The sequence below is a fragment of the Hypomesus nipponensis genome, chromosome 27, assembly GCF_054491055.1.
Source record: "Hypomesus nipponensis isolate SF chromosome 27, ASM5449105v1, whole genome shotgun sequence".
Lineage (NCBI taxonomy): Eukaryota > Metazoa > Chordata > Actinopteri > Osmeriformes > Osmeridae > Hypomesus > Hypomesus nipponensis.
In genome coordinates this window covers 9,275,682-9,288,811 of record NC_140387.1, presented here as the reverse complement: position 1 = coordinate 9,288,811, position 13,130 = coordinate 9,275,682, and the positions used below count along the sequence as shown (strand labels likewise).

General features: G+C 38.7%; 1 protein-coding gene across 3 annotated transcripts; it reads right to left on the bottom strand.

Moving 5' to 3' along the window:
- Positions 1-369: 369 nt before the first annotated feature.
- LOC146220762 (uncharacterized) lies at positions 370-12,994 on the bottom strand. 3 transcript variants are annotated; one of them, XM_084693308.1, is made up of 4 exons: positions 12,838-12,994; positions 12,348-12,485; positions 11,927-12,031; positions 370-819 (listed from the first exon to the last, which is right to left on the bottom strand). In XM_084693308.1, the coding sequence occupies exons 2-4, from the start codon at positions 12,483-12,485 to the stop codon at positions 655-657; spliced, it is 408 nt and encodes a 135-aa protein (XP_084549434.1). In that variant the 5' UTR covers positions 12,838-12,994; the 3' UTR covers positions 370-654. The 3 variants fall into 3 exon arrangements, with proteins under 3 accessions (XP_084549434.1, XP_084549436.1, XP_084549435.1); XM_084693310.1 differs by having other exon boundaries at positions 12,348-12,478; positions 12,838-12,961; XM_084693309.1 differs by lacking the exon at positions 12,838-12,994 and adding an exon at positions 12,697-12,718.
- Between the last annotated feature and the right edge of the window lie 136 nt (positions 12,995-13,130).

Here is a 13,130-nt window from a genome sequence, read left to right as displayed (position 1 = left end):
ATTGACTATCAAAGGGGCGCTCACTCGTTTGTCGTTGCATTTTATTCTTAACCAGTCGTTGTCTTGGGGCCCCAAGCCAGCTCGGCGCCCCAAGCAATTGCTTGTTTTGCTTGACTTGTCGCAATGGGCCTTTGCGTGTGTCGTAATTTCTTACCGGTACGGCGTACCGGCCAGTACTGGCTTACTTTCACCCCTGTTTAAACTTCAATAGAGAACCTACCTACAAGGAAGTCAATGCTTGTCAATGGAGCAAGCCCAGACTCTCTGTACAAATTACATGTACGAGAGTCTGGTTAGGACCAGGCTATTCACCACCTTCAAAACCCTACAAAATGTTATCCAGCATGTCAAAGATTTTGCGTGGAACTGTTTTTTCAGTACAGTATATGTTTATTCGTATAAAATTGTGATGTGTTAACTGTAACAATTAGCCACAACATGCAAGTTTTACATAGGCCCAAACCAAATAAAATGAGTCTGTATTCATTTTCATTAATATTCATGTTAAACACATTCTATGAATACAAATGAAATAATCCAGGCGGAAAGCACCCATTTCAGCACTAAGCGATTAGTCACTAAATTAATTTCAATTATGGAAATTGTATTTATCTAAATTGTAAGATTTTTTGGTCGCTTAGTCAGTCGGTTAGGTTACCAGGCACATGACATCTCAGAGGCTGCATCACTGTTGCGTCGTGTACGAATGGAGTTCCAGCCATTCTCTGAGTGGGCATCATCTGCAAGCTGAAGCCGGGCCCAAAGAGTGCCATCCCTGGATCCCTGCTTCCTTCCCCACATACGAGCTTTTGGGTTCGTCTGTAGAAGCAATATCACATATTTGAAAACTCATGAAACAACACACAATTAATGATGCAGTCTCAAGTGGGTGTGAAAATATCAGTTTTTTCAATCTTGTGTTCTGTCTGGGTCCATGTATCTGGTGGCCATTATTTTTTCAATTTTGTAACCTTTATTGACAAACGCAAAATAGGGCCGTAATATTGTTTTGTCACTTTAGTAACTCAAATACACATTTAAGTATAACGGCTTGTTTTTCGTTGTTTTGTTTTTTGGGGAATAATGAAATAACCAGATAACACAAATGGTTTAACGACCCATTAATCCTTGTTTTGATTATTTCACATCCTTTATGCTGGTATCTGCAAAAAATGAAAAATAGGCTCGTAATATCGTTTTGTCCATTTCTGATGTCAGAACTGGATTATGGGGAAATACTTGGTTGTTTTTTATTTATTTTGGAATAACGGAATAACCATACAACACAAATGGTATAACAAGCCATTTACCATTTAAAACAGACCTTTTGGCCATTTAAAACAGACCTTTTGGTCGACTACAATTGTAAATCTCTTATGACTTCTGCTCCAATTGGGCCTTGATGCAATGCCATCTAACATTTTCTGCAACATTTTTGGGGACTTTCCATACCAAAACCAGTTACGGTCATCCCCACACTGGAGCCCCGTCTTGTAATGTTTCTAATATATATTAAACTTGGGTTTATCAATGATCATTGTTTATTAACTAAGTAGCAACTAGCAAACTCAGGCAACATGTGCATCCAGCTTGGTGTGTGTGTCTTCTACTAAAGAACCTGCTCTGTGTCGTCAAGATAGTAAGCCGACAGATCACAGGTAAAAAAAAAAGAAGATAGTCGTTGCTGTCCTCTGGTGTTCGGAAATAATAACACCTCCAATCATTGCACATCTCTCTACCCCCCTCTATTTTTCAGTGTGCATAATACGGCCAATTGTACACACGACTGCCTTTCCCTCTTCTTCCTCCAATATCATTGTCAAATTCGCCGACGACACCACAGTGCTCGGTCTCATTAACAACAACAATGAGACTGCCTTTAGAACACGTGTCTTGAGTGTGCTAAGGTTAACACAGGGGTTATTTAAGTTTTTTGGAGAGATATTGCACCTTTGTATTGCACTTTCTATGTCAAAACTATACATAATGTTGTTGTTTTTCTATGACAATTACAAATAAATACTGAATTTAATTGAAAACAACGATTAACGGCTCATTATACCATTTGTTTTATATGGTTATTTCATTATTCCCCCCAAAAATGAAACAGCCAAAAACCAGCCGGGTAACACTTTACTATAAGGGCGCATTAATGAATGTTCATTAATGCTTTAACTAATGCATGAATCATTATAAGTTAATACATAACTCAGAAGGTAGGCTACTTAATTATGCATTGATCTTTAACACATAATTTGTTAATAGGGAGTCACATATGATTTACTATTAATTAAATCCGGCATCATGGATAAATTCCTATCGATATTAACACAAAACTTATGAGTGAGTTAACTACTTTAGTGAAACATGTTAACTAATAGGCTACTGTTAGTTAACTGTGTGAAGTAAAACCCTGAGTTAACAGGGTAAACTAATGGTAATACTGTTACTAGTTAACTTGTGTGTTAATTACCACAATGGCGGCATCCATGGATTGAGACGGTACTTAATCATTTGTTAATAGTAATGTGCCTCCCCGAGTAAAGTCATAACATAATGATGCATTCACAAATCATTTTCTAATGATCAACTAATTATTCACTAAAACAAATACGTTTTTTCAGAGAGACAACATTTAAATAAACAGCAAGTGTTTACTCCTCGACAGGTCTGCAAACGCCTTTGTAAACCGAGATTTGTTAAAACGTTTGTTAACCGAGACCGTAGGTCGAGATTTACAAACAAATCGTTTTAACAAATCTCGGTTTACAAAGGCGTTTGCAGACCTGTCGAGGAGTAAACATTATATACTACAACAATACGTGGGAAGATCCCAATCAAACACGTCAAATCTCCGGAGAATGTTTTTAGTCGCTGTGTTGTATTTGAGCTATTTCTTTCAACCAGAATTCGTTTGTCTGTCTGCTTCGGATACTTCTTTAAAACGGGAAGCGATTGCGGGGCGTTTGCGGACCTGTGCAAAAGCAATATTTGGTTGTTTTAGTTTTTTTTTAAGGCAATTTAGGCTACTTGTTGCCGAGCAGATGCCACGTCGTTAAGGTCAATTGCTACATCTCCAAGGCAACCGCTTGTTGCAACGTCCGCAAAAACGTTTATTGACCTCTGCGAACAACTCTCTGGTTGGTTAAAAACGTTTATTTACCTCTGCGAACAATCGGGAGGTCAATAAACTAATACACTGTTCCTATTGGTCCCGATACGTTCTCAAAAGTCAATAAACGGATTTATTGACTTTAGAGAATGTCTCTGGACCAATAGGAACAGCGTATTAGTCCAATTATTACACTAGTATATAAGAAACAGCAAATATTTACTCCTCGACAGGGGGGTGTTCCATCAACGTCGCTAACGCAAGTCGCGCTAACACGAATAAGTCTCACTTGGGCAAACGTCAACTTAGACTTAAGCCTGAAGCTGTTCCACTAACGTTCCGTTCCACTAACAGGCAACGCAAATTCAAGCTAGACCTCAATAAGCTTAGACTCTGCAGCCCAGATCAGGCGATCGTCGAAAAGAGGAATTATGTCGCAAAAAGCAAAGCGTAAAGCAGCAGAAAGGTGTTGTTTCAGCAGCGTAAATTGATTTTTTGAGTTTTTTTTAGTTGTCCCCAAAAAGGGCAATGTTGCCGCAATTAACATGGCAAGGGAGATCAACTTGTCAAACCATTACGACCGTTAAAATGCGTATATTGTAGACCTACCAAATCTACTTAACATATATAGCCTATATATATATGCATTTAGGCCTACTGATAATTAGCGTAATTTGATGAGCTGTCTGAAACCGTTCTGACAGGCTAGCCTATGGCCAATATTCTCAACAGGAGATTGAGAATAATAGCCCAAAAAAGAACGTGGGAGCAATTGAAGATTGTAGGATAAAATTCAAAACATTGAAGAAAGCCATGGTTAATTGCACTTGATGTGAGCTAATAATGTTTTTGTCTTCACATCTTGAATAAATTACTTCAAAATAACTTTGCCACACGCATTTATTAACTGATAGGCTAAATGCTGAGCTTTAAGATAAAAGGGAAAGATAACCATGACTAAAATAGGGATTCACTGACTTTTTAGATCAGAAGGTGACCCAAACTGCACACTTTGTTTGGCAGAACAGTTATTTTAAATTGCTCAGCATGACTAGCATTATTATATCACAAGTAGGCTATTTCCAATTAACATAGTCTGCCTCCACAGATCCAGAGGGGGCTTGGACAGTGATAGACTAACTTTGGGAAAGCATGCCCTACTGGGAACATTAGGGGAGACTGTTGGGCACAGCATCTAATTGTCTTCTTTGGAAAGGGCAACATGTGGGACACTGTCATGTAGGGGCAGCATAAAGGGCACTTCATAACGGCACCCTTTTCCATTGGAAGTAAGGGCATGGGAACAGTCCAATTTAGGCCATTATAAGGGCACCATATAGGGTACTGCATCACATTTTCTATACTATAAAGGAACTCATTAAGACATGTTTTTACATTTATAGAGGGCACACTGTCATTTATTGTGTGGGGCATCCTGCAGGCACTCAAGCATATTTCAAAATGTGAATGGCAGACAGTAGGGCACTTGGTCTAATTTTTGCCACTCTGGGCATTTTAGAAACTCTTTCAACCATGGGGGCACCAGGCAGTCACCCCCTGAGTCTTCCAATGGGCCTGGAAACACCCATGGGGACAGTATATTACACCTATAATATTCGGGAAGCCAGAGGAGAGGTAATATAGAGGCTTGTCAACATATAGGCTACTTTAAACAATGAAAATACTTTATACAATTGAATAAAAAGTCTCCTTGATTCTTTGTGTTTCACGATTACCTGAAAAACTGATGATAATATTCAGGTACTGCTTGGAGCAAAGTATACCCTTCACATTTCCTGGCATAGTTCAAGAACGTCCCACATGCAAAGACATAGACAGATGCAGACAGACTGAACAGTGTCAAGGCTTGGCTGCAGTGGGTTTGCTTCCTTGTGTGATTCCAGCAGACTACATAGTCTAGGCCTACCTACATAGACTGCAGTCTACTACCCCCCTTTCTACTATTATAGTCTACTCTCCTTTCTATTACTTTCTACAAAGGATGGTAGGCTGCTCTTATGTGTTCATTGCCATCCTTAAGAGTTGCTAAAGTGTTATTGCACAGTGTATATATATATTTGTATATATATATATAATTAATGTTTTATTTTATTTAAGAATGACAATTAAATCTATCTAGATAAACTATGCTGGGCATGCTGAACCTATACTTCTTCCACAGATACTGGTCAGGGAAGCATTACTTCTGTCTCTGAAGATCCTTGGGGCTGGTGGGATAAACGCTCTTTGTCTAATCTGAGCACCTTCATCCACCACAGGCTTGTCAAAGAACGGATACGCCATAATTGATTGTAACTTGTCTTGAGGCTCTGCTTAGTTTCTAAGGCCTTATTTTATGTCAATTAACCAATGGCTTTTCGTCTCCCGTCTCGTCATCTTCCGCTTGTCCGGGGATCGGGTCGCGGGGGCAACGACCTAAGCAGGGAGGCCCAGGCTTCCCTCTCCCCGGCCACTTCCACCACCTCTTCCTGGGGGACCCCGAGGCGTTCCCAGGCCAGCCGAGTGACATAGTCCCTCCAGCGTGTCCTGGGTCTTCCCCGGGGCCTCTTCCCAGTGGGACGTGCCCGGAACACCTCACCAGGGAGGCGTCCAGGAGGCATCCTAATCAGATGCCCGAGCCACCTCAGCTGGCTCCTCTCGACGCGGACCAATGGCTTTTGAAAACAGATAAAGTGACATTATTTCTTAACTTGTTATTTTATATTATTATATTTTTGGGAGATGAAGTAGACCTAAACACGAGAATCATTCATGTCTGCACTTCAAAAAGTCTGAATTTACGTTCCCGAACACGGACTAAAGTGCTTTGCGCGCAGGAATTTACTCGACGGAACTGTCTTTTGAGATTCTGTTTCCGCCTGTTTGAAATTATTTGCAACACATTTTAGTTAACCTTGACTTTTAGCCTGACATGGATCAGGCTAGTCCCGATCCTTAGTTACGTAGCTCGAACTAGAATAATCCACTTTAATGGAACGGAACTCTCGCTAAAGTAAGTGTGACTTGGCGAAATAAGTCTCGCTTTCCCTTAATCGACGTTGATGGAACACCCCCCAGGTCTGCAAACGCCTTTGTAAACCGAGATTCGTTAAAACGTTTGTTAACCGAGACCGTAGGTCGAGGTTTACAAACAAATCGTTTTAACAAATCGAGGCGACAAAGCGTTTGCTGACCTGCCGCGACAAAACATTTGGTTTCTTATATACTACAACAATACGTAGGAAGATCCCAATCAAACACGTCGAATCTGGAGCAGACGCCATGTTGTCAGAGCAATCAGCTGCACTTGCACTGGTGACGTCACTACATCTCCTAGGCAACATATCAACAACTGTGGAGTAAAACTAAAACAAAAAAAACGGTGTAGTTTCAATAACAAATACTTAATTTCGTGAACAGAACAACTATGGCTGAGATATTACAGAAATTAACTTTTGTTTTTAGTCGCTGTGTTCGTATTTGAGTTATTTCTTTCAACCAGAATTCGTTTTCTGTCTGCTTCGGATACTTCTTTAAAACGGGAAGCGACCTTTTGCGGACCTGTGCAAAAAACATATTTGGTTGTTTTAGGGGTTTTTAAGGCAATTTAGGCTACTTTGTTGCCGAGCAGATGCCACGTCGTTAAGGTCAATTGCTACATCTCCAAGGCAACCGCTTGTTGCTACGTCCGCAAAAACGTTTATTGACCTCTGCGAACAACTCTCTGGTTGGTTAAAAACGTTTATTTACCTCTGCGAACATTTGGGAGGTCAATAAACTAGTACGCTGTTCCTATTGGTCCAGAGACGTTCTCAAAAGTCAATTAACGGATTTATTGACTTGAGAACGTACCTGGACCAATAGGAAGAGCATATTAGTCCAATTATTACACTAGTATATAAGAAACACTATTATTAGTTGGAATCCTGCATTACAGTCAAAATTACTTCTTTGATGAATTGATGACTACCATGCCTTTGCAAAACTTTTTATTTCACTCGGACAACACATTCAAGGCCACTTTTCGATGAAGTCAACTCAAAGTTTCAATCAGATCTTCTGTAGAACATGCCTGGCTGCAACAAATCCTGGAGTCTGGACCGATTCATGACGGTGAACTTCTATCTTCAAATGTTAACTTTCCACTATCCCCTAAGCTCAGCATTAACTTGAAAAGAGTGAAAGCTGACAGAGAAGTATTTAGACTTTGAAGGGTAAAGGCAAACTACATAGAGCTGACTGCCCTCCTCAACTCATACAAACTTAACCCCCCCCCATTATAGTTAGAGCTAGACTAGCTAGCAAGTCAGCCAGGCTAGCTGACAGGCTAACCTCTCTCTTTAGAGACGTTGAGGTGATTGAAATGATCAAAAACAGTAGTTACTAAAATGAATGGTAAATACTGATTATAACAATATAATTGTTATAAGGTTGGAGGCGGAGGTAACGTAGAGTTGACCGGAAGGAAGCAGGAAGCAAGTAATTTCTTTGTCTGTTGATGTCTTGTGAGATATCAAGCTTGACCATCGATAATATTTCATAACAACCGAATTGACGTGGCCGCCATTTTGGATTCAATGGAAAAGTGTAAAAACCTTGTGCACGCCCCAAATTTTGTCCAATGTTTACTAAATTTGGCACAGATGATCTTCAGACCAACCTTCACAAAGGTGTCGGATGGATCTTCCATTTTCAAAACCGTTTGTTTGGTAAAGCTGATCAAATGGGGCGGCGAAGCCGCAAAAGACACGTGAGAACCTAACTCAGCAAAAATGTGTCCGATCATCACCAAACTTCGGTTACTTCGTTCCCATGCAGGAGCAGAGGAGGCCTGTGGTGTTATACCAGGAAAAAAAAACTAATTTGAACACTCAGTACTCTTGAACGCAAACAGATATTTCAACCAAACTTGGTGTGTTGCATGAGTTGCAACAGGTTGCTGTGACTTAATTGTTGCGCAAGTGCTATGGAGGCCTTGTCCTGCTCTGGACTGCTTGGCCCCTCCATTGCTGCTTGCAGCTATATTTAATATTGTTATTGTTATAAGTATTTACCATTCAATCTAGTATATACTGTTTTTGATCATTTCGATAATCACCTCCGCGTCTCTAAATCAGACCCTCCCTTCCGGTGGATGTAGCTGGTATTACAATTCCGATTTACTAATCGACTCGTCCTGTCGTTTTTATTCTACTAACTCCACATATCAAAATATCTAACTATCAAACTTATCAACTAAGTCAACATATCTAAAACTATCTCCCCCAATATTTTTTGTTTAATTCTCGAACCTAGCTCAAACTACTAGCTTTTTCATTGAATCATTTTTTCCTGATTTTTGCTCATTTTAAACCAATCCGAAATGGGTAAACTCGCACCCCATCCATTTGCTTACGTCAAGAAAAGTTGCCTGGAAACGTGCTCGCGGATAAGAACAGGCAGAGCCTGTTTAAAGAGAGCCTGCCCATTCCCTATTTATTTATCATGTCTGATAACCACAATATTGTTATGGTTGTTAAATTCTTAGAACTTTATGTCAGTTAACACCAACGATGGCATTAACAATAAGCTAGTAATAATAAGCAACACTCATCATTATAATAGTAACATATGTAGGCTTAATTTAGCTTGCTTTACAGAACTAGAACAACGACGGAGCCAGATATTTAAGTTTACAGTTTCTTTAATCCGACACAATACTTAAGCAGTCAAACTAAAAACACGAAGCAAAAAGAGCAAAGTATAGGCCTTGCACGTATAATACTATAATGGTATTGATTTTTGTAAAGTTCACATGTATCTGCTTCTTGATCAGACTTGTACCAAATTCTGACAGTTTTCTGCAATGCCTTAGCTCCAGCTCACAAGCTCGCGACTGGTTGTTGCAAAGTATGACGTGTACAGCTAGTTGCAAGCATTTACAAGTTTCGGAGCTAGCTAGCCAAATGATATTCAATTTCATCTGGAAAAATAAGACACATTATATAAGAAAGACTGTTCTTATGGATTCCTATGAAAATTGACTAAATGTATTGGATTTTTATACTTTAAATAATAATTATTATTTAGTATTAAATAATACTTTTAAGATAAATTGTTTGATTTTTTGGGGGGGAAACCCTTCTTCAGTTTGGAATATGATACCTGTCCACGTGTTGTCTTATCTTGGTGGCTTAAACTTTTTTCTTGCTTGTGACTATGACATTGACAAAATTCCTGTAAAATTATCTACGTATCATCTACAGGCTTTTTTGGCTTGGTCTCTCATATACAAACACAATTTTTCTCCTCACAACTATTTGATCTGGAATAACAAGAACATTGTATACAAACAACTTTCTCTTTTTGGAAAATTGGGTCTGTATTAATATCTTGCTGGTAGATCAATTATTTAAGGAGAAGGGTTGTCCTTTCACTTATGAAGAGTTTCTTGCTAAATACAGGATTCCAGTGACACCTGGGGATTATGCAAAAGTCTTTGGAGCAATACCCTCTGGTATTTATATGCTCTTTAAATCTCAGCCAAGGGTTACACTCCAACATTGGCCTGTTGTGCAAAATCTTGTTTCAGACTCCCAATTGGCAAAACCTGCTTTTCCAATATTGGTAGAAATAATAATAGATCTATTCGAACTTTGTTTCAGAGATATAACTACGGTGTCTTATGCTATTCCTTACTGGAATCGTTTTGTCAATGATATTGTTTGGAAGAATGTCTGGCTTTTACCTCATTTATTAAGTCACAAATAAAGTGAAGGAAATGTCATTTAAACTCATCCATAAATGTTATCCGGCAAAAAGCTATACTAAGAAACGATTTAAGAAAGACATTGATGTTGTTTGCACTTTTTGTAATGAATGTGGAGAAACGGTTGTGCATTTATTCTGGCATTGTCCAATTGTAAAATAATTTTGTAAGTTTATTACTGAAAATATTGAGGCTGATTTTTGTTTATTTTGGAAGGATGTATTGTTTGGGCTATTATATTCCAGGAAAAACATCTGTGTATATACAATTAATCTTATTATTATTATGGCCTAGTATCATATTCATAGAAGCAAATTCATGGGAAGAAAACCTTGCTTTATTGCCTTGAATGGAGAGCTCAGACAGTATATTTTTTCAATAAAAAGTTTTCTTAAACAAAAAGCAATTAAAACAGTAACAATCTGTAGTAAGTTAAGTTTTATATCCCCAAGCATTAATTTTTGTTTTTTAAATTTATATTGATACATGTTTACTCTCAATGTAAATGATGTGTTTTTACTCAATGTATCTTGTAAACTCAAATGCATTTGACATTGTTGAAATTGCTAATAAAAAATTAAATAAAAAATGAACAAAAAATAGTTTCTGAGCTAGGAACAAGCTTCTGCGCACGACCAGACGAGTCGGTCTGGATAGATGGCGCGGTCCATTTCGCGCTTTCGCTTGCCTCACTGCGCTACTGAGAACTTTTCATAAAAATAAATGCTGACGCCATCTAGGAAGGAAATTAGCTGTGTCTATTAATATATAAGTCCATGCTCTAAATACATAGGTTAGCCTGTCAGCTAGCCCGGCTGACTAGCTGGGAGGAGGGGGGGCATTGTTAAGTTTGTATGAGTTGAGGAGGGCAGTCCTACGTAATTTGCCTTTACCCTCAAAGGCAAAATTATTCTCTGTTAGCATTCACCCTTTTCAAGTTGATGCTGAACTTAGGGGATAGTGGAAAGTTAACATTCGAAGATAAAAGTTCACCATCATGAATAGGTCCAGACTCCAGGACGTGTTGCAACCAGGCATGTTCTACTAAAGATCTGATTGAAACTTCCGAGTTGAATTCATCGTCTTAGAAAGGTGGCCTTGCATGTGTTGTTCGAGTGAGATAAAAAGTTTTGCAAACGGCATGGTTGTCATCAATTTGTCAACAAGCTATTTTTACTGTAATGCAGGATTCCAACTCATAAGTTTAATTAAATGTCGTCTCTCTGGAAAAAACAGTAAGTATTTGTTTTAGTGAATAATTAGTTAATGATTTGTGAATGTATCATTATGTTAGGACTTTACCTGGGGAGGCACATTACTACCGTATTTCTTCGATTAAATGCCGCCCTAGATTAAACTACGCACCAAAAATGATCAATGTGTGATTAACACTGCAGCGTTTGTTCGAAGAAATACGGTATTAACAAATGATTAAGTACCGTCTCAATCCATGGCTGCCACCATTGTGGTAATTAACACACAAATTAACTGAATTACCCTAGAGGGGTCAGAAGGCTGAGCGGTTAGAGTGTCGGTCTATTTACCAGAAGGTTGTTGGTTCAATTCCAGGCCGTGCAAAATAACGTTGTCTCCTTGGGCAAGACACCCAGCAGAACTCAGGATTTGAGTTCACACAGTTAACTAACAGTGGGCTATTAGTTCGCACGTTTAACTAAAGTAGTTAACTCACCTATCAGTTCATTTGTTAATATCGATAGGAATTGATCGATGATGCCGGATTTAATAAATAGTAGGCTAAATAATGCGCGAGTCCCTACTAACAAATAACTTGTTAAAAATCAATGCATAATTAAGTAGGCCTACCTTCTGAGTTATGTATTAGGCTAACTTGATGATTCATGCATTAGGCTAGTTAAAGCATAAATGAACGTTCATTAATGCACCCTTATTGTAAAGTGCTACCACAAGCTGTTATAGGCTACTTAAATGTGTGTTTGAGTGACTAAAGGGACAAAACGATATTACGGCCCTATTTTGCGTTTGTCAACACAGGTTGCAAAATAGACCAATGGCCACCAGGTACACGGACCTGTCTGGAGCCTCACCTGAACAAAGACAGTTGTGTTCATCTGAATATTATCCAGTCTCTCAGACAGCTGATGCAGCCACTCTAGATGGTTTTCGATAGATTGATTTAGCTCATCAGTACTCTGCAATGGCAAAACCAATATCTTTGGACAAACACATCTGCTAAATGACTTCATGTAGCCTACAAAATCAGGGGTTTGAACAGTCACAATGTCATTGATTGACATACAAAAATGTTGTGCTAATGTTGGCCTACATTTTTGAAGCGTAAGGTAAATCTTATGTCAGGCATTTTGCTCAAAGTTAACTATTGAGGCCTATATTTGTCAACTTTGTTTTGTCTTTACCTGCAGTTACATTACCAATATTTAGTCGTGAGCAGTTTAGCTGTGTGAAAATGGTAGCCTATATTTTCATGGTTTAGCTATGTGAATTTACCCCAGATGAGTTGTCTTTCAGTTCAGTGGTCGAGAAACGAACATGTTCCAGTTTGTCAATTTGCTCCTTCAAGCGGTCGTCCAATTCCTGCATCATTGTCAGGCTTTCATCCGGTCTCATTGTTCCTTTGCCTGGCATCTTAACACAAAATAAATTCAGCCGAAGTACTCTGACCATTTCTTGAAACAATTCGCATGTTGTTGCGCGGTCTTATCAAGTAGGCCCAAGACTTAGACCAGTTTGGAAACGGTGTTTCCAAATGTGTTCATGTTGGATCAATTCAATACTAGTGTTTTCAGATTCGTATAATTCATAATATTTCTAGAAAACGATAAACTGTTACGCCTACCAATAGGTAAAAAAGAACAACTGCAAGTCGCACGAAAACTCCTAAGGCAGGGCAATGATTTCGGTAAGTGAAAGCAACATGTAGCCTACTACAATCCCGACACGTTAAGGGAAAAGTATTTATAAAACGATGCAATTTTACCTTAAACTTAAATTTTCGTCAAAATCTCGGTTCGTTTCCGAAAACAAAACGTATCCTGCACTCCTTGTATGTTATCCAGACTCCAGACAATTCGGGGGGGGAATTCGACACTTATGACGTCTACGTTCCCCTTTTTTTCTGGTGAACTGAGTCAGAAAATCAAGCAGGAATAATACAAGTTACATGGATTTGAACCCTAACAGATATTTCACGCAAATTGTGCTTGTCATACAAGTAAAGTTTCACTACAAATGTACTGCTATAATCCTAAATTAATAAATACATTGATCATG